General features: G+C 43.3%; 1 protein-coding gene across 3 annotated transcripts; it reads left to right on the top strand.

Moving 5' to 3' along the window:
* The first annotated feature begins 4,386 nt into the window (after positions 1 to 4,386).
* On the top strand, positions 4,387 to 25,817 carry gas2l3 (growth arrest-specific 2 like 3). Of its 3 annotated transcripts, none has more exons than XM_052055023.1 (9): positions 4,387 to 4,553; positions 13,158 to 13,213; positions 17,562 to 17,748; positions 18,841 to 18,959; positions 19,102 to 19,243; positions 20,491 to 20,554; positions 20,634 to 20,775; positions 21,661 to 21,768; positions 23,599 to 25,817. In XM_052055023.1, the coding sequence occupies exons 2-9, from the start codon at positions 13,190 to 13,192 to the stop codon at positions 24,847 to 24,849; spliced, it is 2,037 nt and encodes a 678-aa protein (XP_051910983.1). In that variant the 5' UTR covers positions 4,387 to 4,553; positions 13,158 to 13,189; the 3' UTR covers positions 24,850 to 25,817. The 3 variants fall into 3 exon arrangements, with proteins under 3 accessions (XP_051910983.1, XP_051910984.1, XP_051910985.1); XM_052055024.1 differs by lacking the exon at positions 4,387 to 4,553 and adding an exon at positions 11,346 to 11,523; XM_052055025.1 differs by lacking the exons at positions 4,387 to 4,553; positions 13,158 to 13,213; positions 17,562 to 17,748 and having other exon boundaries at positions 18,855 to 18,992; positions 19,067 to 19,243.
* Positions 25,818 to 27,142: the final 1,325 nt, after the last annotated feature.

Below are 27,142 nucleotides of genomic sequence, written 5' to 3'. Positions count from 1 at the left end.
TACAGTGGGTTCTAAAAAAGGTATTTTTCCCCCACTCGAGGCATTCTAATGTATCATACTTGTAAATATTCCACACCACACAAGAGTACATACCTCTAGTCAACATTGGATCTGATTATTGCACAATTTAGACTTTTTAGTTTTGTTTTTATACTTTCGAATGCAGACTAAGGCATCCTAAAATTGCAGGTCACCCAAACAAATGAATATTACATCAACAACAAACTGATGAATAACTAGTTTTGAAGAGGTAACTGGTTGATACGTTTTTGAAAGGGATTGTGAACAAAAAATTCTTGCAATATTTCAACATTTTTTCAAGTGAAGACAATTTAAAATGTTGGTATTTTTGCCACGAGTGTCATACGTAGTTCCATTTGCCAAAATTAAACAATTTGTATTTATATTTAAATAAATTGTTGTGCGCTGCAAAAAAAGGGGGGGGGGGGGGGAAATCAACCAATCGTTATCAGATTAGGTGTGTTTGGTATATTACTTTTTACCAAGTAAAATTTCACTTATTCCAATTCTGCAAGTGTAGATATTATAAATCCACAAATTTTAAGTCAGCAGAATTTTGGGTCTAGCTATTTGTATTACGAAACATTATCAAGTCTTATTTTCACATTGTTTAATGAAATAATTCCCTAATTCCAATGTATTTCTTTTTCTTGTTTCTCCTAACGCATTAATTTTCGTTTTTTGCCAAAGCAATTCGTTACGACAAGTATAAGTTGTCTTGACCCTTCTTTTATCTCACGGGGGTAGTTGCTATTAACCCCCCACGCTCCCGACCCCTTCTGAGTGTAACTGTCAAACGTATATTCTTGACGGGGTTATATTCTACCATTACACGTACCCCCCTTTACTCAATGGAGAAAAAAACTGTCACAAAATGGCGGAGACGTACGTTAACAGACCCCATTTTGAGGAATTGACAAGCACGCGGTGGAAAAAAAGATGTGTTTGTTTTTGCGTGGCGCCGTTGTCCGCGCGTCTTTTTTTATTTCACCAAGCGCACCGCGCTTTCACCTCTGCCGCCGCCCGTTTGGACTCCCCACGCCCGTCAACCGAATTCGAAGCTAACGAGTTCGCCGTTTTGAGCGGAGGTAGCTTAGCCAACTAAGCTAACTTGAATAGGATACTACCGAGCTGCTGTGAAGACTTTGGTATAATCCTATTAGCTGTTACCTGGTGTTGTCTACGAGATTATTAATGTTACTCGCGGAGTAATAGCAAACAACGTTTTGAAACGCCGTTGAAACATAATAAAGTAGCATCGCTTGACGCTCTTCGAACCGCATCTTCTGTACGGTCTTTCACTACGGTCCTTGACGTTTCAAAGTTTCGCTCATATGGTTACATTCTTATACTCAACCAGTTGATGTAATAAGCCTCTGACTAAATCCTTATTAATACACTAAAATAAGGACCAAGTTAATAGTTAATACGACCTAATAACGTATGCTAATGTGCAAGATAACGTGCTAGTTAGCCGTTGTTTTCTTTTCACATTCTTCCAATAACAACATTTTGGACCTTCCGTCAAAGCAGACTTTTTAGGATTAATAATAAACATTAAAAAAAGAGGACGGGCAGTGTTTGTTAGTTATAAACAAGGAAATAACGTTTTAGTTTACAGGCTAACGTCAGCTAATCTGCTCATTGTACTGTAATGCATGTTGGCGACGGAGCTAAGCAGCCAGGGCAATTTGTGCATGAAAAAACTGAATAAATAGAACACGAAATTGAGGGCCTACCTTAGATTGACAAAATAATTAAGCAAACAAAAGTTTCGTCATTTGTGGTTTGTTGACATAGTTGACATGATGTAGTTGGCCAACCAGTTAACCCCAGTTCATAACTTCATATCATTTGGCTGTAATATATTCATTTTGCTACGCAAAATGATACATTATTCTATCACCAGTGGAAAGTATCAAATGACCTGTGATGCTGTCTCATGTTATATCACTTAAATATCCGTTCTTTGAATGTACTCTTCATTTTTTCTTCTTAAATAAGTGACAGTTAGTATAATGTGTGTACTCAGATGTCTACTTTTAGATACATCAATAGCTTGATATTTTGTTCATCTGCAAGGGGGGGGGGGTTTGTAGGTGCCTAAAATGTCATTGACATTGGGTATTTTCGGTGTTCATGTATTTGAATAAATCAATGTGGGGGTTTTTTTGCACAATTGTTTACTTATTTGTCAATACACCACACATTTGCCAGGTTCTCTGAATGGCAAAAAGTGGATACACTTCTGCCATGTGATGGAAGAATATTTAATTTTTCAGCTGTCAATAAACAAGTCATTTTGTCCGTTTGTGAAGTCTCTGTGCTGTTATGAAGCAAGTTACCCCGAATACATAGCGTGAAGTTTAAGCCCCAACACTGCCAATCGTGTAAAATAAAAGTGATAGGTGCAATGCGGTTATGGTGAATGTGCAGTCACTCAGGCAATCACGCGAAAGAACTCCTCATATGATTTGACAGTTTTGTCCTCAGTGGCATATGGCGTAAAGGGAGCAAAATATGGGCCAAGCACCCAGACAAAAGAGCCCAGTGGGATGCTAACTGCGTGAAACGTCTTTACACCTCCCCCGGGAGTCCTCAACTCAAGCTTGGGTCACTGATAAAAGACAGAGGAGGCATAAAGCGGACTCTGGCCCCGCCTTGTGGCAGTCTGTAAAAATGCAGATAGCAAGCCGAATACAAAATTGATTTTTCCAACTAAACACATTAAATTCTACTGCATTAAGCATTTCATTTAAACAATAAAACCAAATACTGCATTGGACTATTGATTAAGCATAACGTCTTGCAGATTAAAGTCATTTACCAGCACATAATTGATCTTTTTAATTAAAAATAAATCCTTCTTGTGGAATTACATTTATGCAGCATCTCATGATTGTCGAGTACGCCAAATATTCGTAGTAATGGAAGTTAAGTACTGTATGTCCTAAAGTATGTCGAGTGGAGATGTTGTCTCCTTTTTACCACTAGATGACGCCTCACTATAATGTTTGGAGCCATCGTCGTAAAGTGTGTTGCGGACAATTCCTTGAGAAATTATTAAACTGAAATAATACTCATATACATTTCTCATATGTAGAAATGTTCAAAGTAATGAAAACGTTAGTATATATTTTTTCTATTTAAATTATATATCGCCGTCGTTGTTTGGGAGTCTTTCTTTTTTTCCTACTTTTTTTAAGAGTATATAAAAAGACACCAGGTACACCATCTAAAAATATAAACATTAAATCATATCTGGATTGCAAAGAAAAATGGTAATTAAGTGTGGGATTCATAGTGGTTTCAAATCAGAATTCATTTGCTTTGATTATAGTGTTGTTTATACAAATAATGTACCGCAGACAGAGTAATTTTTATTTGCCATTGTGAAATCTTTTGTTTTTGGAATATAATCCCTACGGCATGGGGTTGTTGAAAATACAACATCACGTGCATGTGTACCAAACAACAACATTGGGAAACTGCTCTGAGTTCACATGCTTCACAACAGAGAACTATCTGGTTACAAAAAGCTTGAAAGGGGCAGCTGCGGAACTGGACTGTTTCATAAAGTATTTATTATGCTGAATGGGAAGGGTGCGGCCCACTCAATACTCCTTCAACCTTCCCACGAGAGAGAAACAGAGTATTCACTTTCCTTTTTGTTCGTTGTAAAGTGGGCCATCATTTTGGACAATGCATCAGGAAAAAACCTTTCTACTTTGTTGGCTTGGGCAATACTTCTTCTCTACTCATCGGAACAGTATTTAACTACTGTTATTCATCCCGTAAATCACTGTAAATTCCTATTTTGGTGTCATGGAAACATGAATACACATTCTTTACCTCTAAAAAGACAAATAGCAACATATATTTGTCATTTCAATCAACACTTCTGTTTGTTCTTATTAGACTCACAGTGCGACATAGTATTCACAAATCCCGTAAAAGTAATTTATGAATAAGAATAAAAACACCTTTATTTGTCTAACAATTGAGAAATTCGCAGTCTATAGCAGCAGAATTTGGAGGGAAGAAAGTAGAAAAAAACACTGCATGCAAAAAAAATTATGTTTAAAAAATAAACTATACACAGTACAGAATACAATCTAAAATATAAAAATCACTTCCTGCTTCTCCGACTTCAACAGCCAATCAGAAGCAATCAAAATATGTCTAAGCAATTATTAAACAACTGAATGCAGTTTATGTAATTTTAACATGAAATAATATGAGAATCAAACATAATATGATAATTCATAATATAACATAAAATGACGTTATCGTATTATGTAATTTTTTGCCCATTTAACACGCTTTGAAGGCAGGTGAACCAAACCCCGCCCCCGGTAGAAGCTGCCGCTCTTTGATTGGCTGGTTCGAACGTTACCAGCACAACCGCACAAGTTGACGTACAAAAATGACTCGCTTGCTAACGTCCAAGTTTCCCACAAGGAAAAGCGTCATCCGCTTCGATGCAAAGAGACAGAATTCCCTGAAAGAATCGTATTCCTCCAGTGCGGCTGGTAAGTCCTAAATGTTGTATTTACACTCAAAATGTGTTGAAAGTTGGAGTAAAGTTTGCAGATCAAACCGGAGGGAATCGCCACTAAAAATGCCTCGTGGAGAAGTGAGGCCACGCCGTTTTCCATGTGTTTGATCTACAATTACTTATTTTACACCGTCTTGATGTCATATTAAAAAAAAAGAAAGAAAAGGCAACGCTTTTCAAATTTGCTAGTTTATTTTGAAACTTGTCTTACTTTAATTGGTTTAGAAACCAAATTTCCAACCCCAATCCTGCTATAAATTGACTTTGAAAGGTTTATAGGGGTACTTGTGTTGTTAAATTACAACCCGAAGTTTTCACACGCACTCTCGCGTGCATTTTCTGTCCACGATTGTCTGATGGGAATAAATTGTTAAGAGAATCAGTGGTAGTAGGAGGCTGCACTTGCTGAGTGTGTATGTTTGGGATGAGGCAGACCAAGTCTTAGTAACGGATACTAATGCTGCTGAATTTGGACTGAAGTACTTGTCATGGAGCTATTTGGTCATACTGATGTGAAATAGTTGGAAATACACTCACCCAGTATACGCCCTTTGCAGTATATACACCCCTTGGTCACGTGATTGTGTGTAGACACTTTTTTTATTTTTTTGGGAAACGTGTCTTTATTATAACATCAAGCACTGTCTTGTAATGGTTTTTTTGCCCCTGCCTTAACAAGACAGCGCGAGTTATTTAGATTTTTGGAAAACATAGTTCGAAATCGTCCTTAATCATTCCGATTGTCTCAATTGTCACCATCTGCATGATCTTTGGCACCGGGCCCGGCCTTGGATTTTGGGCCAACCAAGATCTCGAGTGACACGCAGACGATCACAGATGAGACAAAAGAGCGCTTAATGAGTTAAACAACACGTGGTGGCACATATGGACTGCGATGCTGCGTGTGCGGACACAATGGAGATGATAATGAAATCGCAGATTGGCCCTAATTCATTATGTGCATGTTAGGAGTTGTTATTTTTAAAGCTAAACATGAGATGTAAATGGTACTAGCGGATTGAGCTCTTTGGAATTGTTATCAAACAGTCATGTGCATCCATTTGTATCAAAACACCGGTAAGTGATGTCATCGCTGATCTGATGTTTGTCCTTAGTCAACCAATTTTAAAATACTCTTTTCCATGGTAGTGACCTTTTGTGTATGTACCAAAAACTCTTTGCTTTTGCTCAGATAAAGGATCTCTTTGGTGTGTATTTTTTTCCCCATTCGAGTCCTTTTAGAAGTTTGGTTGATCTGACACCAATGTTTTAAATTTAATATTGTGATTAATTTGCTCTCATAATCTCATAATCCCCGTTTCGAGTAATTTCCATAGTGTGTCTGTCTGACTCATCCTATTTGTGTGTTGTCTAGTTGTCGTTTCATTCACAAAATTTCCCATCCATCAATTTTATGAACTGCATTTTTGTTATGCAATATTTTTTTGCTTTGGATAATATAGTTTAAAAATTTTTATTTGTATTTTTTTCCGAGTTTTTGCCAAGAAACAACATTGGATGTTCTGTTAAGAGAGCAAAATAATCTGAGCTGGCAAAAGGAATCACCAGTCAATCGATTATCATTGTTGACGTCTAAGTAACCAAATGAATAATCTAGTGTGTTAAATTGTTTTATTCATTTTTAAATGTTATCTCCACCATTAAAGACAAGTTCACTTAAAATTTCTTTTAGCATAGTCTTGCTCCTCATTTGTTGCGGATGACTCAATAGCGCCTCTGCTGGCTGCACCCGATCATTGCATCAATTCTGTCTCAAGAGCTTTTGTAAGTCATGAATCAATTTCACCCAACTGAAACAACTAACCAATGATTATGACCATTGCTAATCATAAGATTCTGTCGATTTGATCATGTGACTTCTTGATAGCAAAAAAAAAAGTTTGGGGATAAGTGCTCCACCACCACATTGGGGAATTTACAGTCTACAGCAGCAAGATTAGGTAGAAAGAAGAAAAACAAAGTAGGGTTGTCATTTGACCTCAAAATGTCATTCGACAATCGCTTGGCTTGGTTCAAATCACCCCCTCCTTCCCACCAGGGTTATTATGTGACAAACAAAAAAGGTGGCAAATTAGGCTTAGCATGGTTTGAAGCGGGGGCCATCGAGGCTTAGCCACACTGGGTTGAATAAGCGCACCATGGCCAGGTTTTGCAACCGCTCAAAAGTATTGGGCGAGAATGGCATGTCACTTGATTATTGCGTCTTGGATACATGGAGCTGTTTTGGGGGCTCCAAAGTGTTACCTTGGAGTCCAATAATAAACCCAACACAGTACATTGTTCTTTATTTTAACTTGGTGACACAAATGGCTTCCACTGTACTCGTATTTCTATCAATTTAGCAACCTCATAATCTTCATTCTATCAGGAGTGTTTAGATTTTCCCGTGAGGTCGGGTAGTTCGAATTGATTGACGGAGAGTTTGCGCCCCCGCTGAAGCGATGACGTAATGGTGGTGGACTTATAGTGCGTGGGAAGAAGGTCATCAGTAACGGCTCAGAGTGGGCGCCTTGCCAGACCAGGCCCGCTTGACTGGCTCAACCGAGTGACATCATCGAACGTGGGGAAGGGATTGCAGAACTGTTCGAACAAATATTGAGGTAGGACTTACCTGTTACTTGACTTGGGATTATTTTTTCTTTTTCAAAATATGAGCCATCATTTGACCGATTCAGATTTCTAGATTGAGATCAATTTGGGCGCACAGGCACCATAATTTCTGGTTGCACTGGTGCAACCAGTCTTTCGGGGAGTGGGAGAGAAAGTGATTAGTGACTCTGAATTCCTCTGTACCAAACGTTAAATATTTCCTTCAGTGCAATTTTTGTGAATTGAGCATAAGGCGTGTTAATTATTGTTCAGTGTTCTTGAAAATCAAGAATTACTTGCTCTGAAAAAAATAAATAAATAAAAAGGTGGGGGGTGATACTCGATTTAAGTCAATCGGTCATCAGCAGCATAAAATATAAATTGTGATTCCAATAAATCGTTTTATAATGACTGCATTTTAGCTAATCGTTTAACAGTCAATAATGACTTGAGCGACGGGGAGCAATTTTGTTATGGGGGGAGTGACTCTGATAAAACTGGTGTATAAAAACTTTTTCTGGTGTATCAAAGGAAAAAAAAGTTGTGTGCAACCACTTCAATTAGTTGGTTTAGAGCAGGTGTGTCAAACAGATTTTAAATTTTTTTTTTGTCACAGGCCACTTGAGAGTTACGGCTTCCCTCGGAGGACCGACAGAAAATCTCAACGTTATTTTTTTTTACCCATTGACATTTCGGTACAGATTTCAGCAAGACACACATGATTTGCTCCCGCGGGCCACATAAAATGATGTGGGGGCCGGATCTGGCCCCTGGGCCTGAACTTTGACACCATGGTCGAGAGCCCTGCTTTTTCAATTTGTAAAAATTATTATTTTTTTGCCGTTCCCAAAGGAATTGAGTTGAGAGCTTTAAACCAAAGCTTCCTAAAGAAGTTTCTTGTAAATACGCTGACTTGACAAAATTCAAGCCACGTCTCTTTTAACCAACCGGGACTCAGTTATGGTAGTACTTAAAAAAAAAAAAATATGGGCCTTATGAAAGAAGCCGGATGTTGGATTACTGATCCTGATTCAGCGCCGATGGTCTTAAAAATCCCCCCCCCCCCCCCGGACGCGGACCCGATGGCGTGTTGCGAGCCGTGGATTAGCATCAACAAATCAAAATGGGATTGGCAGGTGGCTCACGCTCCTTCGAGCCGTTAAGATGAGCTTTACCGCCACTGTATCACCTACGAGGAAGGAACAAACCCTCTCTCGGACAAGGACGAGAGAACGTGTAATCCTCCTTGAAGAGCAAGAGAGTCTTTTTACCTTGGAAACAGGTCACGCGGGACTGTGAATTTCGTTTCCCAGCCCTTGTGCATATTTACTTTTTCTAAACCCGGGCCCCCATCTGTATCGAGAGGGGAAGCTCGGTTTTAAATGAAACACTCCTGACGGGATAATTAAGTCCAGACACAAAGGGCTCAGCAGGAAGGACTTTAATAGAGGGTGGGGTGCGTGGGGGGGTGTATACCTAAGGGGAAAGACGAGTCCGTCAGAACCCCTACGGATCGCAGGGGATGGGGAAGGGCGCAGAAGGTTCATTTAGTTGTAATTCTGGCCACTTGCCACCTCACGCAGAAGGCAACGGGGACTTTTTAAATGTTACCCATCCGCATCGTTTGATAAGGTTATCCAGCAGAGCCACCCCCCCCCTCCCCACACACACACTTTTTTTTTAACACCGCAAACCTAATCTGGTTGAATTTAGGTGGAAAATATGATGCAGACAAACAGCGGCGTGCGCTCAGAGCTTGAATGGGTCATGCAAAAGCTGCCTTTTTGGATTTGTTGAAAAGTGACTCATAATTATATAAGGGGACGGAGAAATGCCGTTAATGTTCAAAAGCGCTCATCAGCTTGAATATTTGCTTTGTCGAAATATCCACAGAGCTAAATGATGAGATATGACATTGTACTTAACCCTTTCGGGGGACAGCGGTCACTACAGTGGACAGCTTATCATGCTAGCATGCTAACGTTTATTATTGTTGGTGGATGAAAGGGTTAAAATTGCACGCGGGCCAACTGTCTGTTATTTGTTACTCATGTTTGGAGTCCCCCCCCCGCGGCATTCCCGGTGCAGAGTGGTGTAAAAATCAAAAGGACACTCGTCCGGAACATTCTACTTTGAACCCCTTACATAATCGTGTCTTCATTTAGTCGCACGGGCGCATCCCGGCCGGCTGCGTGTGCGCGCCACGTGCCGGGTGTGTGTTGTGATGACGGAGCGTCGTGGAGGTGGATGCATTCTGCTGTCTGGAATAGCATTGATCCTCTTAACTGATTAGTGGCTGCGCCTAGAGAACAGGGAGGTGACCCGCGTGGGAAGCATACGGACAGATGTCTCGCCCCTCCCCGCACAAGTTCGCAACAGCCTCGTTTGTTTCAAGCGTCACCGGGATGTTTTCAGTCTTCATTTCCGCGCACTAGAAGTCATTTTTTCGAACAAAAGAAACACGGAATAAGAACACTCGGGAAGTACGCTAGCTTACATGGCACACAGTTGACACCGTCACTTAACACGCAGACTGGCTAGCATTCTTTTTTTTTTTTAAAAAAAGAAACACGGAATAAGCTCACGCATGACGTACGCTAGCTTACATGGCACACAGTTGACAGTCGCTCAACGCGCGGACTGGCTAGCGGTTAGCTAGTTCACCGCTACACTCTCATTTTCTGCCGCCCATGTCACTCACCAGGCTTGGCCCTGTTAAAGCCACAAGATTAGCTACACGTTACATGTACTTTGATGTTAGATTGTGTTGGACCCTACGTTTCCGAATTTAGCTGTCATAGCTCCCTTCTTCTTTCCGAATTTCAGGCTGAACTTTGATTCGCTTACTTCAGGGGGGAAAAAAATCTCTCCACGAATACCCCATCTGGAAAGTGCATCTGACTGTTTAAATACGGTGCTGAGTTCTTTCAGCCGGGACTCGAATATCATGTCTTTCTCAAGGGAATTAAACCTGTAACAAAGCCGTCATTTCCATCGTAACAAGAAAAGTGCAGGTTGGTGAACCGAAATCCGATCTTTGTCTCCCCGGGTTTCCGTGCGTCATTTACTCCGTTAATCCCTGCATTCAGAACAACTAAATCCACGCGTCCAAAATGCACTGAGGAATGAAGAACTAATTTGTCCATAAACAGGATGTGGATATTGAGTAAGCGTTCTTGTTAAGGGGGGGGGCGGGGCGAGACAACCAATAAAGCATTTGCGTGGAAGGGTCGAGTTGAGCCTTTGCCCTTTCCAAAATGGCCACTCCCAAGTTCACTGCCACCACAACACAAGTTTTGTCTTCATTGCCCCCCCCCCCCCCCCCGCCCCCATCTCATTTTTTGACTTCTGCTCTTCTCTGTCACGCTCATCTTGGTGCCATCTGACTGCGTGGGGGGCATGGAGCAAATCATGCTCGCCATGTTGTTATGACGGCCCTCTGCACGTACATAACAAGCGGATTGTCCCCCGCCCCACCGAAATCCGAAATGTTCTTCCACTCCTTGGCCTGGTGACATTTCTGCACAATGCCCGAACAGTGTTGAAGTTCTTGGAATTCATCCGTTACGTCGTCAGCTTGAACTTTGTCACCCCCCCCCCCCCCTCCCTTCTCCACCCCCGCTGACATTGTTGATTCCATGACCGCCTCACAAATTGAGAGCAGCGTTTGATTCAACACATTTGTCGAAACCTTTAAAGACACATCTGTATGTAAGATGTCCACTGTAGTGACCGCTTGAGCTGGACAAAAAAAAAAAACACGTTTGGTTAACTTTTACCTTAGCCTGAGGTTGGCGATTGGAATTGGGGTGCAGGGGTCAGGGGGGGGGGTGAAAAGGACGTAGATGGAGCCCCACTATCACACCTCTTGCTTTCAGTCTCATTTCAACCTATGACAACCTGTTTGGGGAGTTCCTGGATTGAGATTTGAAGGCGTAATTGTGTGTGTGTTGGAGGGAGGGCTGGGGGGGGGGGGTGCAAAGGAAACAATGGAAGCTTTGTGAGGTTCCCGCTGTGACAGGATTGCGGGGGGAGTTGAAGGGGTAGTCCTGGTTTAGCCAAACGTTGGCACTTCATTAGTCAGGGCCCTCCTTTTGCACCTCCTCCTGCTCCTATCCATCCATAGCTTCCCCCCCCGCCTCCCTCCCTCCCTGTCATCCCTTCGCTCTCCCTCGCCGCTCACTCGTGGTGTTGCTACTCTGGCCGGACAGCGCGGCGCAAACGCATCTTAGCTCGAGTGAGAAATGTGCTGAGAGAAATCGCACAGCGGCACCGGTGTTCCGTCACGCGGTCCTTTGCGTTTTTTGCGTTTTTCTTCTTCTTCTTCCACTGAGGTAAGTGAGCGCTTGTGTTGTGGTCGTTCGTATCTTTTCGGCCGATTGAGCAAGTGATCTTTTGGAGGAAGATTTCTGCATGACAACATTGCCAGTGAAGTACCATGTGTGTGATTGAAGGTTATACGAGGTCGTATTGGTCGAAGAGTGGGGGGGGGGGCTGTTGCCTCAGCTGTGTTGACCAAATTTTCAATGTTCTTAGGATCTTCATGCTGTGATTGCTTTCCTACCCCCGATTCTCATCCAGCCCCCCTCATCCCCCCAGGCCCCTTTTTTGACAAACACGCTCTCATACATCCGCACACCCTGAGGGACATTGAAGTTGAGGGTAATCCTTCACATCCTGTGTGGGAAAGGGCAACAGAGGAGCACTCGGGCTAAGCACGTCACTTGCTCGCGAGACTCACTTTTTAGTCAGTCGAAATGAATTGCTGCCAGCGGACCACCCAAAAAAAAAAAAATTTCAGTTCATATCAATCAACCATTAACGGGGACCGATGGAGGTGCTGAATGTGGTTTGTGAAAGCGGTGTGACTTGCCGGTCAACTGCATTCAGAAGTTTTGCAGCAATCGAAATGAACGGGGAGACTGATGGAACTTCTCGTTGACCCAATTTCTAGGAAGTAACCCCCCCCCCCCCCCGCCCCCCCCCAAAAAAAAGAGAATTGTGGAAGAAGAAACTCAAGGCTAGTTGTAAATCGACGCCAGGAAGCCATGACGGCATACCACAGTGGACCTTTTGTTGCTTGAAGAAAAGCCAACACGGTGGGGGGGGGGGGGTTCACCTTGAGGCTGTTTTTATTTTGAATTGTTTTAGCCAATCAGAAATAAAGAAAGTGGAACTCAGACACACCAACCTTATGTTTAAGACGTGTCGGCCATAATCTCGTTCGAGTTAAAGGAGACATACCGCTAAGGGATGAGAAAGCACCGATACCAGGTGTCGGTATCGGGTTTTCGCCTCTTATTTGAAGGTATCGTGAATGCATGGATTCCGTCGATACCAGCCACCGATACTTAGGGCGAGAAAAAAAAATTAAATAAAATCGGGTATGTAAGTCCTCCTCAACAGTAGTTGGCGCTCTACTGCGGCAAATGGAGACATCATCGAATTATCGTCAGCGTCAGGAAGAAACGTTTTGTCATTTTGTTGAATGGAATTTTCAAAAGTACTCGAGCTATCGGTAAGTACCCAAAAAAAAGTGGGATTGACGGAACACTTCAATTCAAATTGGCCTGTTTTTGTTTTTTTGTTTTTGTTTTTGGAGGGGATGGTCCTGTCTCATGCAAATGAGCCCCCATGCAAAAGGTGTGGGGGGGGGGGCGGTGGGGGATTATTTTCACTCGTGGTGTCAGCATTTCGTCACTTACGAATTTGAAATCAGGGCGCAGGATGAGAGTTTGTGACGAAAACCTCGTCGAATCCAGTTACGATGTCACCATTCGGCACGACCTGCCCCGATTTTGAAAATAACGAAATAAAATGGCAGCCACTTTAGCTCCAATAAATAACATCGGAAGTTGTTCAACCTGAATACACAAGCAAATAAAAAGTCCCATTTCAAATCAGGATTTATTAATTTTTTCTAAATCTTTTTGTTTTTTTTTCTTTCCCTCCCATCATATTTCCACAGAATGAAGAATTGAGTCATCTGTGAGCGCAGTCATGGCTGTCCAGACTGGCATCCAGGTAAGTTCATGAATGAATTCATGCTGTTTGTTATTGCCGGGCTTTTTTGTATTATTTTTATTTATTTATTTATTTGTGTGTGTGTGGGGGGGGGGGGGGCATTTTGATTCCTTCTGAGCACCACCCAGCTCGGCCCGTCCTTATTTTCATTACGTTAGCAGCATGCTATGTGCCAGGGAGCTCCCTGGCTGTTATTTTGATTCCACCCAAAAAAAATGTAGACTTCTGTCACCCGGCAAGTGCAGCAAGCCCACCTGTGTCACAACACGCAGTCTCGTTCTCGTGACGCGTGCCTGGCGTTCCTTTCTCGGGACCCCGAGGAGTGTCTTTTGCGCATTTTTGGGAGGGGTAGCTGGAACGCAATCCAAACTTTTCCTTCTTCCCCTCCCAGCCACTGATGTCAACCATGCAAAGAGACAAAACAACAAGAGTGTCAAGTTACATTTATTTTTTATTTTTTGCGCAATTGCTCTTCATGGTATGCGACGCGCATTCCGGTTAGGAGCATATGTGCATTTTTCTGATTGGCGGTCATTAAAACCAAGCATCTGCGAGTTGGAGTCTTCCTTTTGTCACATGCTAGTTATGTCACAGACAGGGCGAAAGAATCGCTTTGGACGTGAGGCAATGGATGAACTACATGCTCGATCGTAAAAATCTTCCAAACACAAATGGGGAAATGTGTTGTGGGGCGTAGGACGAGGAAACTTAACTTTTGGACAAAATTTCCACAACACAAAGTATGTTGGCGGCAGCCATTGTGCTTTGTGGCTGTACTTGCTCAGCTGGATCTGGGGCCTTTGACAAAGTGGAAGAAATTATGGCAGTCGGTATCGACACAAACCTTTGGGCTTCTGCTAGAAAGCAAAAAAAAAAAAGCGTCAGGACAAGCTAAAAGTGACTTGTGGTGACTCAAAGGCATTTGGTGTCAAGTGTTTGCTAACTCCCATGTCTTAGGGTGTGTACACTTTTGCAACACTATTCTGTTTATTTCTACTTCCTCTCTCAAAGATAAAAAAAAAAAGAATCATACAAGTTATATGTCACACTGATGGCGCAATGTTTTTTAAACACAAAAACCTGGAAGTTAAACAGGGGTGTGTAGACTTTTTATATCCAATGTATGCATATTTTGGAAACTTTTGACCCGAGGTATGTGCGTCCATCCATCCGTTATCCTCACAAAGATCCCCGGCCGGGTGTGCTGAAACTTCTCTGAGCTTCCAAGCCCCTAATATTTTTGCCCGCTACAACCTCGACTTACGAATCGACCAATAATATAAAAAATAAAATTACTTTCACTTCAAATTAATTAAAATGAAGCAAAACTTAATTTGTATAATGTCTTTTGTTCCCCCCCATAAGTGTCTTTAAAAACTCATTAAAATCATTTTGGGGCAAAAATATATATATATATTCCCAGCGCTGTCATATCGTTGTAACAGCACTAATGAAGATAATTTTCACCGTGACCTTTGACCTTCTTCCAATTCCAGGAGGCTTGTGGGCCCTCGTTATAAGTGGCTCAAGTTAAGAGCATCAGCTCAATTCGATGAGGGTAAAATCTAATGTACAGGCATATGCTGATTTAATTCGCCGCTGTAAGGTTGCATTTAGTCGCCGGATTATCAGCAGGCATTTCTCCAGGCCTGGTATGCGGGCGGCGTGCGGGGGTCGCGCTTTAACAAAACAGTCATCTGGTTAATCTAAGAACACTAATCTGGTATGGAATGGAGATTTTTGTTTTGTTTTGAAGAAATAAATGACTACCGCATTTTCTCAGTGCGCCTTATAATCCGATACGCCTTATACATGGATCAATATTCCTATTTCCTGGGCGTCGTATTTGCAATGTTCTCGAAAGCGCTTTGTTACAGCTGCAGCGGTTGTGAAAGCTCTATATAAACCAAGCTGTATTGTATTGTATTCCCTTTAGCGTAGCTCCCTCTGGTGGATGCATACTGCAACCACAGTAACTATTGTAGCTTTCATTCTATGCGCCTTATAAGTGTGTGTGGTGTGCCCTAGCTAGGAAAATAGTTTTAAAATAGCCCATTCATTGAAGGTCATTGAAGATTATACTCTGAAGTGATTTATACTCCGTAAAATACGGTGTGCCTTATTGTTTGCCCACATGTGATGTCACGTCACTGGATGGATGCATAGCGCAACTACAACCACTATTGTGGCTTCGATTCTATGCGGTTTATAATCCGGTGCGCCCTATCTATGAAAACGATTTTAAAATATGCCATTCTTGGAGGTGCTGCTTTACTCCCAAGCGCCTTATAGTGCTGAAAAATACGGTACATTGGCTTACATCTACCTGTACATTTTTTTATTTTATTTTTTTTACGTGTTGTTAATATGACACGATACTGCCCGAGTTTCTAATTAGCCGTATGTAAAAAAAAAAAAAAATAATAATAAAAACGCATATATCATGGTGACTTTGCAACGTGATGCCACGCCAAGCCGAGTTTTGTTACGTAACGTGTGTTTGTCCAGCTGAGTCGATTCAGCTCTCTTGATATGAGGTCACATTTATTTATTTTTTTCGCTTTAGAACATCAGGTGTGCGCGCATGACTCCGTTTATCTTTCTCGACGTGTGCTGCGCTTGGGTGGAAAGGTCATTCCGGAGGCGTTGACTCCAGCTGCTAGCCTAACGCGCCGGTCACGTGTCGCCTCCAGGGACTAATTAGTTTTACCGAATAAAATTAGATGACAAATTCGTGAGATTAAATGAGTCCAAGTGGCCCGCGGTGGACTGAACTCCGCTAATTGTATAAATCACTTTGAATTTACATCATTGCGAAAACCCGTGACAATGCATGGGAAAACTTTTGGGTGAATGTTGTCCTTCAGGATGGTAATAGTAGGAGTCATAAAAACTATTTATGGAGCTTGGTAGTTGAACGGATGAGAAGTCCGAGTGGAAAAGGGAGGTCTGATTTTAATTACTAGTCGCCGAGAATCCAAAATTATGTTTGTATTATTTAGTTTATGGTGTTCATTTAGCCCATTTGGGGACAGCGGTTACTACAGTGGACATTTTATCAGGTTATCCGGTTACATGTGATCATTATTTTTGTGTGAAAGGGTTAATGTTTAATTTTTATTTATTTATTTTTAATGTAATTAATGTGAGCCAGGAATTTTTTTTTCAGCGTATGCCTTGCTATAAAAATGACAGAATTCATTAAATTTGGCACTTATCCTCCGAACCGTCTCTTCAGATTTTATTCCATAATTAACCGTTATTTTTTTATTTATGATTCTTATCTTATTATATTACCTTTATCTTTTTATTTATGATTATTATAAAAAAAAATTATGCGTTTTGTTGAATAACAAAAGTGGGATTTTTAAATCATCGGGGAAAAAAAACGTGCCGTATAATGGACATCAAGATTATAGCCTTAAGCACAGAGGGGCGGGGCCGTCTTGCGAGTTGCGTAACATCTGTCCGGCCGGGTGAGTCATCTTAATGGACATCTGCTTGTAATTTCTCGATCGCCCTCCTGCTGCCGGAGCTTGCCAACAATGAAGGAATGTCCTGAAGGGCGAGTTTGTTTTGTTTTGTTTTTTTTTTTTTTTGTATTCGTCGAGCTGGCAAGCATGCAAGGCTTGCGACTGAGGAGATGGATATGAGGGGACGGGAGCGCGAGACACCGGGGATCAGTGGCTCGCCGCAGGCTCCACGAGCCACGTCGCTTGACGCCCGTCCGTTTAGGCAGCCAAGTGCGAAGCGTGCCGCTCTTTCTTGAATTTCTCCTCGGAGACTCCAGCAGCAGGTGGAATTTCGCAATAAAGAGATACCGGGTACCAGTATCGGGTTGATATGTCTTATTGAAGGTATCGAGTGTTTTCGTGGAGACCGGCGATACCAGCCACGGATACTGTTGTGTCAGACACTGACATTACGCAACTCTAAAATTGGCCGTGCCTGTCTAGTGTGAAAAGCCATAAAATCGGGGTCAACTAAACTGCCACTCACCACAGGGGGAAATGGAGCAGTTCAAATCGCAACTCTGTCAAGTCACTGTGGGAGAAAGGAGACCCACGACGTTTTTTTTTTCCGTTCTTGGATTTTTCTTCCCTTTTCATCACCACAGAGATAAAATCGTACTCAGAATACCAATAAGCAACCCGATCCATGGGGTCAAACGATACAACAAAACAGTTCGCCGCCCACTCACATTCGGCAGGTCTTTAGCGGGGAAACGGGAACAATTGGCTTTCGGCGTGTCATGTAACTCCATCCGCACTCGGAGGAATCTGAATTGTTTTGATCGACCTCGATGGAAACGCAACACTGACCCGCCCCTCGCACTGGTCCCCTCAAGGTATGGTTTGGCGAGAAATTCGACGCACCCGTGCTGAGCCCTCGGAGCCCCCGCAGCCCCTTGGCGCAGCGGCACGGCCCCGGCCTCGCCGACGTCTTCCAGTACGACCAGTGGCTGGCGGTGCGGCATGAAGCCACCCTGGTGCCCATGCAGGAGGATCTCGCCATCTGGCTCACGGGAATGCTAGGTAAATTTTTTTAGCTTATTACGGGTGACGTTTGGCGGTTCCAAATTTCGCCTGCGATTTAGTAGAAGCAACAGAAAGTTACTGGCTTTCACCCTTTGGGGCATCGACGGTCACTACAGTGGACAGCTTATCATGTTAACGGATTTCTCACATGTGAAAATGTCATTTTTGACACGGCCGCCTTTGAAATACTGGATATATGACGTACTGAAAGTTCAGTTGAAACAATAGCCAACCAATTAATAATTCAAACTAAGCATATATAAGCCTAATCAACCGTATCCGCATACGTACATGTGTCATATATAAGCCTAATCAACCATATATACATACGTACGTGTGTGTTGTTTATATATATGTATGTATGTGTATGTATATATATATATACATATATACATGTATAAGCCTAATCAACCATATGTGCGTGTGTTATATATAAGCCTAATCAACCGTATACGTAAATACACTGACGAACATTGTGTCTTTATGTATCCCATACCGATTGTTTTAAGAAGAAAAAGGCAAATGTTAGCAAATATAAGTTTTATTGAATGTGTCGTGTTTAAAAAAAATAATGGTGGTGGACTTAAATATTTTGAAACCGTCTGATAGCTGCAGAGGCAACGGTTTTCTTCTCTCTAGCCTTTGGAAAATACCGACAGACAATCGACATGTATCACTTTCTGCCAACTCATTTGGCCCGCCTGAGCCATTATTCTGTCGCCTTTTGTCTCGTTTCAGTTTTTTTACCGGAGCAGGGAAGAATTTGAACCTGACCTTTAAGTGTAATTTTTTTGTGTTACCCATTCAGGATTTCTCTCGCGAGGAATCGGGGTTGGTGCAGTGCGATAAACAAGATTTATCGTCAACGTGACTGGAATGACCCGTACTCCAGTGTTTGGTTTAAAACTTGGCTAGGCGCCTTTAAAATCGGTTGCGGCGGAGCGATCTCATTTAGTGTTTTGCCCATTGTTGACTTTGTCACCCATGAGAATTCAGTGGCCTTTAGGGGGTGATTTACAATGAAAGTCTATAAGAGACCCCCAACTCTTTTCAGACACCTCACTTTGTTTTGTTTTGTTTTTTAAACAGAAGAGGAGGTGCGGAGCGAGTTCTTCATGGAGGAGCTCAACAACGGCGTGAAGCTCTGCCAGCTTATCGGCGTCCTGCAGACGAAGATCGCCCAGAGTTGCCCCTCTGCACTCGGCAAGGTGAGTTAGCCGCGCAAATGGCAGGCGCCAACAGTTAATTCCGCTGAACAAAAAAAAAAAAAAACGTAAACATCATGTGCTAACTGTTTGGCTCTCACTTTCGTGAGCTGAACTCAAAAGGCCACTTTCTCGATTCCAACAGCTCTTTCCTACAAGGAAGGTTGCCTGTAAGCGCGACGCCTCTCCGGGTTCCTTCTTCGCCCGCGACAACACTGCCAACTTCCTTTCTTGGTGTCGACACATAGGCGTGGAAGAGACCTACCTCTTTGAGTCGGAGGGGCTCGGTAGGTTGCCGCTGACGCCGCTGTAACTTTTAATCTCTCCGAAATTCTTTCTTCACACAGCAAAGACCGTGCCCGATTTTTTTTTTCTTGGGGGGGGGGGGGGGGGTTATAGAATGCAACTTTGCAAACTATGCGCAAGGGCCTTTAGCTAGCATAAATGAAAACGCGACTACACGGTGACATCACATGTGGGCAAACAATAAGGCACACCGTATTTTACGGAGTATAAAGCACTTCGGAGTATAATGCGCACCTTCAATGAATGTCCTATTTTAAAACTGTTTTCCTCGCTAGGGCACACCGCCTTATAAGGCGCATAGAATGAAAGCTACAATAGTTGCTGCGGTTGCAGTATGCATCCACCAGAGGGAGCTACACTAAAGGAATACAATACAATACAGCCTTATTTTTATTGAGCTTTCACAACCGCTGTAGCTGTAAAAAAGCGCTTCACAGAACATTTAAAATACGGCGTCCAAGAAATCAGGATATTGATCCACATATAAGGCGCATCGGATTATAAGGCGTACCAAGAAAATTGAATCTTTTTAGGTGCGCCTTAGAGTGTGAAAAATACGGTAAGCACGCTTTGCACGAACGACATTGGCTCATTCAACTTCTATTTTGGCATTTACACAAAATGATGAATTTCAGGAAATAGATCTGTGAGATGGTCAGTGCTTTTGTATTTGGATGTATATTTATTCCTCCCAGTCTCTTGTAATTCAGTTGAGGGTTGCTTTTGCGAATTAAGAGAAGTCCTCTTAAATGTGACTTTTTTCGAAGAACATGTCCCCCCCCCAAAAAAAAAAGCTACAAACTCCAATCGACGTGATTAGCGGAACATGTTCTTTAATCCTTATTGTCTTAATGATGTAATAGGATTTGTTCCACAAGGCAATCAACCCTGAGTACTTTTTTTTTTAACGTCAGTACTCTCAATCGGTCTCCGAAACTCGCAAAATCCCACTCGCAAAGCTAGCGAAGGCTGTGTGCCGTTTTATTAATATCCGCAGCCTTCATCTCACTGTTCCAAATCCGTGTTCCCTTCTGCATGATTCACCCAGCATCCTCCCTTCAGGGAGTCATTTACTTCCATGTCACGTTGCACCTCTGTCGTCCCGCTCTGTCCGCCGGATGTTGTCTAAACAAGAGGCGGGAGGACAGCTGCTGCCTCACGTTATTCACTCGCAAAAGTCGGGATGTTCACTTGATTTTTTTTTTTGTTTTGTTTTGTTTTTTGGCAGTGCTGCACAAGGAGCCCAGGCAGGTCTGCCTCTGCCTGCTGCAAATTGGACGCATCGTGTCAAAGTAAGTCTTACGACATGTGGCTCTTTGAATCACAAATTGTGAGCCATTGTTAAGGGTGCGTTTGCAAAAAACTCGTCAGGTACGGTGTGGAGCCACCAGTGCTGGTGAAGCTGGAGAAGGAAATTGAGCTGGAGGAGACCCTGCTGCTGACCGAGGAGCCTCCTCCGGCCGTCCAGACTTTCAGTGTGTGTTGCCAGCATGGTGGCCTCTACCAGTCAGGGGTGAGTCTACGACATGGATGGGAAATTACCTATTTTTATTTTTTTCCAATGTAGTTTCCTTTCCATCTTCCTCCCACATTCCAAAAACGTGCATACTGGGTTCATCGGAGACCCTAAATAGGATAAACGGTCTGATTAAATGCACAATGTGTAGATTTAAATTTTTTTTATATATACCTGTATATAATTTTTTAATGTACTACTACTAAATCAAATGCAAATATTTTCTAAAATTTATCAAATGTAAAATATATACTGTACTGAACAGATTAGAATTAACTCATTCAAGACCAACCAATTCTAGACCAATTCTGAAAAGACGTTTAAAAACGTCTTTGGGAGTGAACGAGTCAAAAAAATTTTTTTGGAATATTTTTTTTTTGGGTCATTGTCTCCGTTATGCACCTGATTGCGAAATTCCTTCGTCATACCCACGTGCTCTTGCGTCCGTGAAGTTGAGCAGCTGCGTCACTTTGGTGGCCCGCGTGCGCCCCACTTGCGCCAGGATGGTGGCCGGCTGGCTCTGCCGCTTGACCGGTCCGCCGCGGGGGGGACGGCATGATGCACCCTAGCTGACCATGTGACGCGATGACTCGCTACGGCACAGAATTGGACTTTTGGGGGGGGCTGACGTCAGATGAGTTTAGTTTCCTGTTTTTATTTTATGGCCAACGCTGCAAGCGACTCTCAGAATAACTGCGGTCATTGAAGTGGAATCAATTGAAAAACATAAGTAGCTCCGAATGTGCAGCTTGGAGGCGAGCTCTTCATATGCACATGCGTTATCATGCTCAGGTTGCCCTCGAAGCCAATCCGCTGTTTTAACCACGATTATTTTCATTGTAGTGAGTTCCACTCACATTGTCCTTTTTTCTTCCTTTTCAGGAGCACGGCGTGGACGACCCGCCTTGCTGCAACTGCTCCAACAGGGTGTCCATTGAGTACCTGTCAGAGGGTCGCTACCGGCTTGGGGACAAGACCATCTTTATTCGGGTGAGAGGCCTACACACACACAGACACGTACACAGAGTGCTGGGAATCGGCTATTCCGCATCGGTAATCCAAACTCTCAAAGGGGCAGTGTGTATTGAGACGGGCCCCATTGTTCGATCAGGAATGTGATATTCCCCGTGTGAATAATTATCTGAAACCAGCAAGAAATTGCATACGGGGTCACTGCTTCCGTCTGTTTCAAAAAAATCTACACGCAACCCTCTATAGCAGGTGTCACCAACATTTTTGAGGGTGAGAGCAGACACGTACACAGAGTGCTGGGAATCGGCTATTCCGCATCGGTAATCCAAACTCTCAAAGGGGCAGTGTGTATTGAGACGGGCCCCATTGTTCGATCAGGAATGTGATATTCCCCGTGTGAATAATTATCTGAAACCAGCAAGAAATTGCATACGGGGTCACTGCTTCCGTCTGTTTCAAAAAAATCTACACGCAACCCTCTATAGCAGGTGTCACCAACATTTTTGAGGGTGAGAGCAACTTCATGTGTACCGATTGTGTGAAGGGCTACCAAATTGATACACGTCTGAAATAACATATTTGTCCAAAATACCTTCAATTATATGAGGATGGGTTATTTTTAATACTTGATGATTTAAATTGTCAGACTTTGATCGTGTTTCGAAATGTCTCACAGTACTGCCAATGTTTGCATTTTTAAATCATAATTTCTACTAGTAAATCACAATGTCCAGGCACTGGCGGGCTACTCAAGTGGTCTTCACGGGCTACCTGGTGCCCGCGGGCACCATGTTGGTGACCACTGCTCTATAGTGAAATTCTTTTTACAATTTTTTTTTACACTCACACCTAGGGTTTCACACTCACACCTAGGGACAATTTAGAGTGTTCAATCAGCCTGCCATGCATGTTTTTGGAATGTGGGAGGAAACCGGAGTACCCGGAGAAAACCCACGCAGGCCCGGGGAGGACATGCAAACTCCACACAGGGAGGCCGGAGCTGGAATCGAACCCGGTACCTCTGCACTGTGAAGCCGACGTGCTAACCACTGGACTACCGGGCCGCCCCTGTTGCAAAACAGGCTTCCGTAATTCATGCCGAAACCATTTCAATTGGTCTTGGCGTCCGCTTATTGGATCACTATGGAGCCAGGGTTGATGCTAGCCTTAACCTTTTAGCCGTCGTCACGTGCAGTTAGCTTGCAAAGAATTTAAAGCCACCAAAAAAAAGGCAGAGGTGGATTTGAAAAGTATGTTGCTTATTTTTTGGAAGCCCTGGGATATTAAGTGCAGTGTGAAAATTCACATGTTCAAATATAGGAAAATGAAAACAAAAATGGCACTATGCATGATTCAAAGATGTATTGCACATAAAGTTAAATAGTAATTATTGCCTAATAAGGTCTTCAAGGTCAAATGGAAAATTATTTTTGCTTAAAAGGTGAATACAATTTTTTAAAAAAAGTTTAAGCCTCCGAAACATGCAGTTTGATGATTTATTTCAGTGATTCTTTTGCAGACCACAAGAGGGAGCCCAAGCGCAGTTAGCCGTATATTGTCCGTTCCACACTGCGTTACATTACACGCATTGTTGTTTTCTGGAAATTTGGTGACACATGACCGAAGATATTCGGGAGAAATGAAAACTCATTTATGATGTACTTGCATGATGAATCCCCCCCCCCCCCCCCCCCCACACACACACACACACTACTGCTTTTACATGTTATCACTAGTTTGATGAACCGGTTCAAGTAAGCTTGTTATCCTCGTCTTAATCGATTACATCATGAGTGCGTCGTCAGGATTAGCGAACATTGAAGCATCAATGTGTTGTGTTGTCCTCAGATGCTTCACGGCAAACACGTGATGGTTCGCGTCGGAGGCGGCTGGGACACGCTGCGCGGCTTCCTCACTAAGTACGACCCGCTGCGCGTGCTTCAGTTCACCACCCTGGAGCAGAAGATCCTGGCTTTCCAGAAGGGCCCGCCCGGCTTGGGAGGTCACCAGGGCAACGCGGCACCACCTCCCGAAATGGACCCCCTGGCGGCCGTCGACGACCTCATCTCCTCCTCGTCCTCCGCTTCGTCTTCGTCGTCGTGCTCCTCCTCCTCGGGCTCCAAGACGTCGCCGCCCGCCGCTGGTCAGACGTGTCGCTCCTACGCGGCCTCGCCCGCCTGTACGCCCACGCTAGCCAGGAAAGGGGCTGCCGTGGTGCCGCGCAAGAACCTCCAGATCACGCCGCCCGCCCCCAGGAAGCCCACTCAGCTTCCCCTGCCCGTCTCCACCAAAGCCTCGTCCTCATCATCCTCCCCATCTTCTTTGCCCAGCACGCCTTTGGGCGGCTCCAAACAGTCACCCGGTCCGGCGCAGGTCGAACGCAGAGCCGTGACGCCCCAAGCAGACCCGTTTGCCGCGTCCAAACTGAGGCTAAGACCGCCCACTCGGGTCCCCGCAACTCACCCGAGGAGTCCGGTCTGCCCCGAGCCTTCTTCCAAATTCCCCAAACCGTCCAGCCCCACCGCCACCCCCGTGCCTCGCCCTGCCACCGCCCCAAATGACGCCCGACCCCCAACGGGTGCCGGCCAGCGCCCCCGCTTGGCGCAGCGTCGCCCGGGTTCCCCCGCCTCGCGTCTCCGTCTCGAGACGGCGAGGCGGGTCAGGGTGGCGGCACGTGCTGCGGCGACGCCCGTTCCGCACGCTCGCCCGGCCTCCCCCGCTCTGCTGAAACCCGCCTCCCTCATCCCCGTTAAAGACACCGCAGCCAAAACCAAGGGGCCGGCCCCAGCCAAGGATCCCAACCCCCTGCAACGCGGCACTACCGCTCCTTGGCGTCACCCTGGGGTCAATGCCGCGCCCACCTCCAATACTAAAGCCAATCAGAAAGAAACTGCCATAACGCAGAAGGCAGCGCAGAAACTGTCTGCTTCGACAAACGCCGCCAAACCTGAGCTCACTCAAGTCGCGGCCCCTCAGAAGACCACCCCAGATGTCAAAGCAAAGACGGAGCCCAGCACCGGCAGGAAGATCCCGCAGTACAGAGGCAAGCGTGAAGATCCTTATTTCGAAATGAACTGTCGGAGAAGGCAGAAGATGTGATTGGAGAGGCCTCGCCAGCAGGCTGGTGACTCAACGGGCTGGGGGGGAATAAATCAGCACTTGTTGTCGCTCCTTTTAAACTAATCCTTACATGTCGACTGTAAATTTGTTTCAGGGGTGTCCAAACTTTTTTTGACACGCCGCCGCAAAAAAAAAAAAAACTTCGGCCGGTCGTTTGGACTCCCCTGCTTTGTATCCTATTCAACAGATTTCATTTAAAAGGTTCGATAGTTTGTACGATTTGTCAATGTGACTCAACTACCTGCTTTAAACAGTTACTTATCATGTTTACATTTTTACACACGCAGCAGTCGCGACGTTCTGAGATACTTTGTCCAAAGTGAGCTTCGGAAATGGAGGAACAGGCTACCAAAGTCTCGCGTGTCGTTTTCCTGCGACAAAGCTGGAACTCGAATGATTTGATTTCTCCAGCAAGTGATGGATCACGACACTTTGGCACCATCATGATGGAGTCCTCTGTCATGTGCCTTCATCACAAATCGGAGTGAATGGCATTAGAATGTATTAGATGATGGGTGGGTGAAAGGGGATTTTTTTTTTTTTTTTTTTTAGATAAAAAAATATATATAAATATTTGAAACTTGCACAGTGTGTACAAACACTTTTTAAGGAGGAAAATGTTACAGATAAACTACTGATCAAACACGTTTTTTTCTCTCTTTTACCAGGCCAGGCCATCACTCTCAGTGCACATTCAAAGCAGTATAGATTTGTTTTTTATGATCTCTATGTTGGCGTGTCTGTCGAAATTCTAGTTTTCTATGTGGTGTTTGTGCGTGTGTTCATAAATAGAGTATTTACAGATTATTAAAAGCCCACCCCCCCTTTTTTTTCTGTGTTTGGCACTTTACAGAAACCTCTGTCACATTTTGAATGTTGATTGTGTCTCTTGACCCAGATACTTTTTTTTTCATGTGGTTGTTTTTGATTAAATTGGTCAAAATCCATCTTGACTATTTGTTTCAAATTCTTGTGGTTGATTTGGGCCTTTTAAATAAAAGGGAATACAATTTTAGGCATTTTGTGGTGTTTCCACTCCGCCCAGTTAGTATTAATTTCCAATAACAAATCTTGTTCAAAACACGACTATATTTATTACATCTCAAAAAAGGAATGTTTTCTGAGCTAAAATTTGCCTGTCATTTGACTTTTTTTTTCAAGCTTCTCTATGTGAAGTATTGTATTAAAATTCGGTGACCATTTTACGGCCTTCCAATTGGGTTTAATGTACTGCTCTGCCATCTTGCGGAAATAATGGAATACTGCAGGTGAAACACCGCGAGTGAGTTGGTGTTGTTTATATAACATAAAAACATTAAGAGTAATAAATTGACAGAAAGTAAAGGTAGGTAAAAAAGGAAAAGACAACTGGCATCATATAGCACAATAAAAGTGGATAAATTGGGACGCCCTCAATAAATTCAACACCAATTAGAAGAGGGCAGAGGCCGGAAGTTGGAAAGCAAATATCAATTAACACAGGTGTGAGCCAATACAGTATACGGGAGCAGTGGTCGTCCGAAAAAGGTGAGTAAATACAAAGAATATAGAGGTACTCTACGGAAGCGTGCAGCTGTCAATGTGGAGTAAAAATGTTTTGACTGACAAATAGTATACGTTCCAACGAGTAGATCGACAATATTTAAATGCATTCCAACGTAGTTTCGAAAATACTTGCACTTTACGTGTGAACGTAATTGTAGGCTAAATGTGAGAAACGCCATTTCTCATAATGCTATGTGGTATTGATTTACGCATGCATTTCGTGGCATTATTGAGGAATGAACTAATTTTAAAAACATTTTATTATATCCATGCCAAAAATTATGCAAACATTGTATATCCTCAATGGTTTTATTGTGGCTGCAGTGCATGTTTTCTGTTTGTCATCACTTCACATAATGCCTCGCGGTATTTACTTGCGAATCACAGGCTTGCTGAAGGAACAAAAAATAATTTTAAAAATTACTTTTTAGCATTTGGTCAACATTATACTGGTGCGTTCAAAGATTCAGTAAGTCAACGTTTGTAATTTTATGGCTTTGTTATGCCAGCAGTGCGTGATTTACAATCACGTTTTGTTCCCATAAGGCCACGGGGTATGTTTAAGGAAGTAAATACCCCGTTGCATTATGGGAAAAAATGCTACTTTTGTAGCATTTTGGCTACAAGTCTGTTCCGACATATTTGCGAGTACGTAAAAAAATAGAGTAGGGTTGAACATATTTGCGAGTACATTCGAATGTATTGGAATACGTTTGAACGCACTCAC

This window comes from Hippocampus zosterae, chromosome 21, assembly GCF_025434085.1.
Source record: "Hippocampus zosterae strain Florida chromosome 21, ASM2543408v3, whole genome shotgun sequence".
Lineage (NCBI taxonomy): Eukaryota > Metazoa > Chordata > Actinopteri > Syngnathiformes > Syngnathidae > Hippocampus > Hippocampus zosterae.
This window is presented reverse-complemented; position numbering and strand designations above follow the sequence as displayed.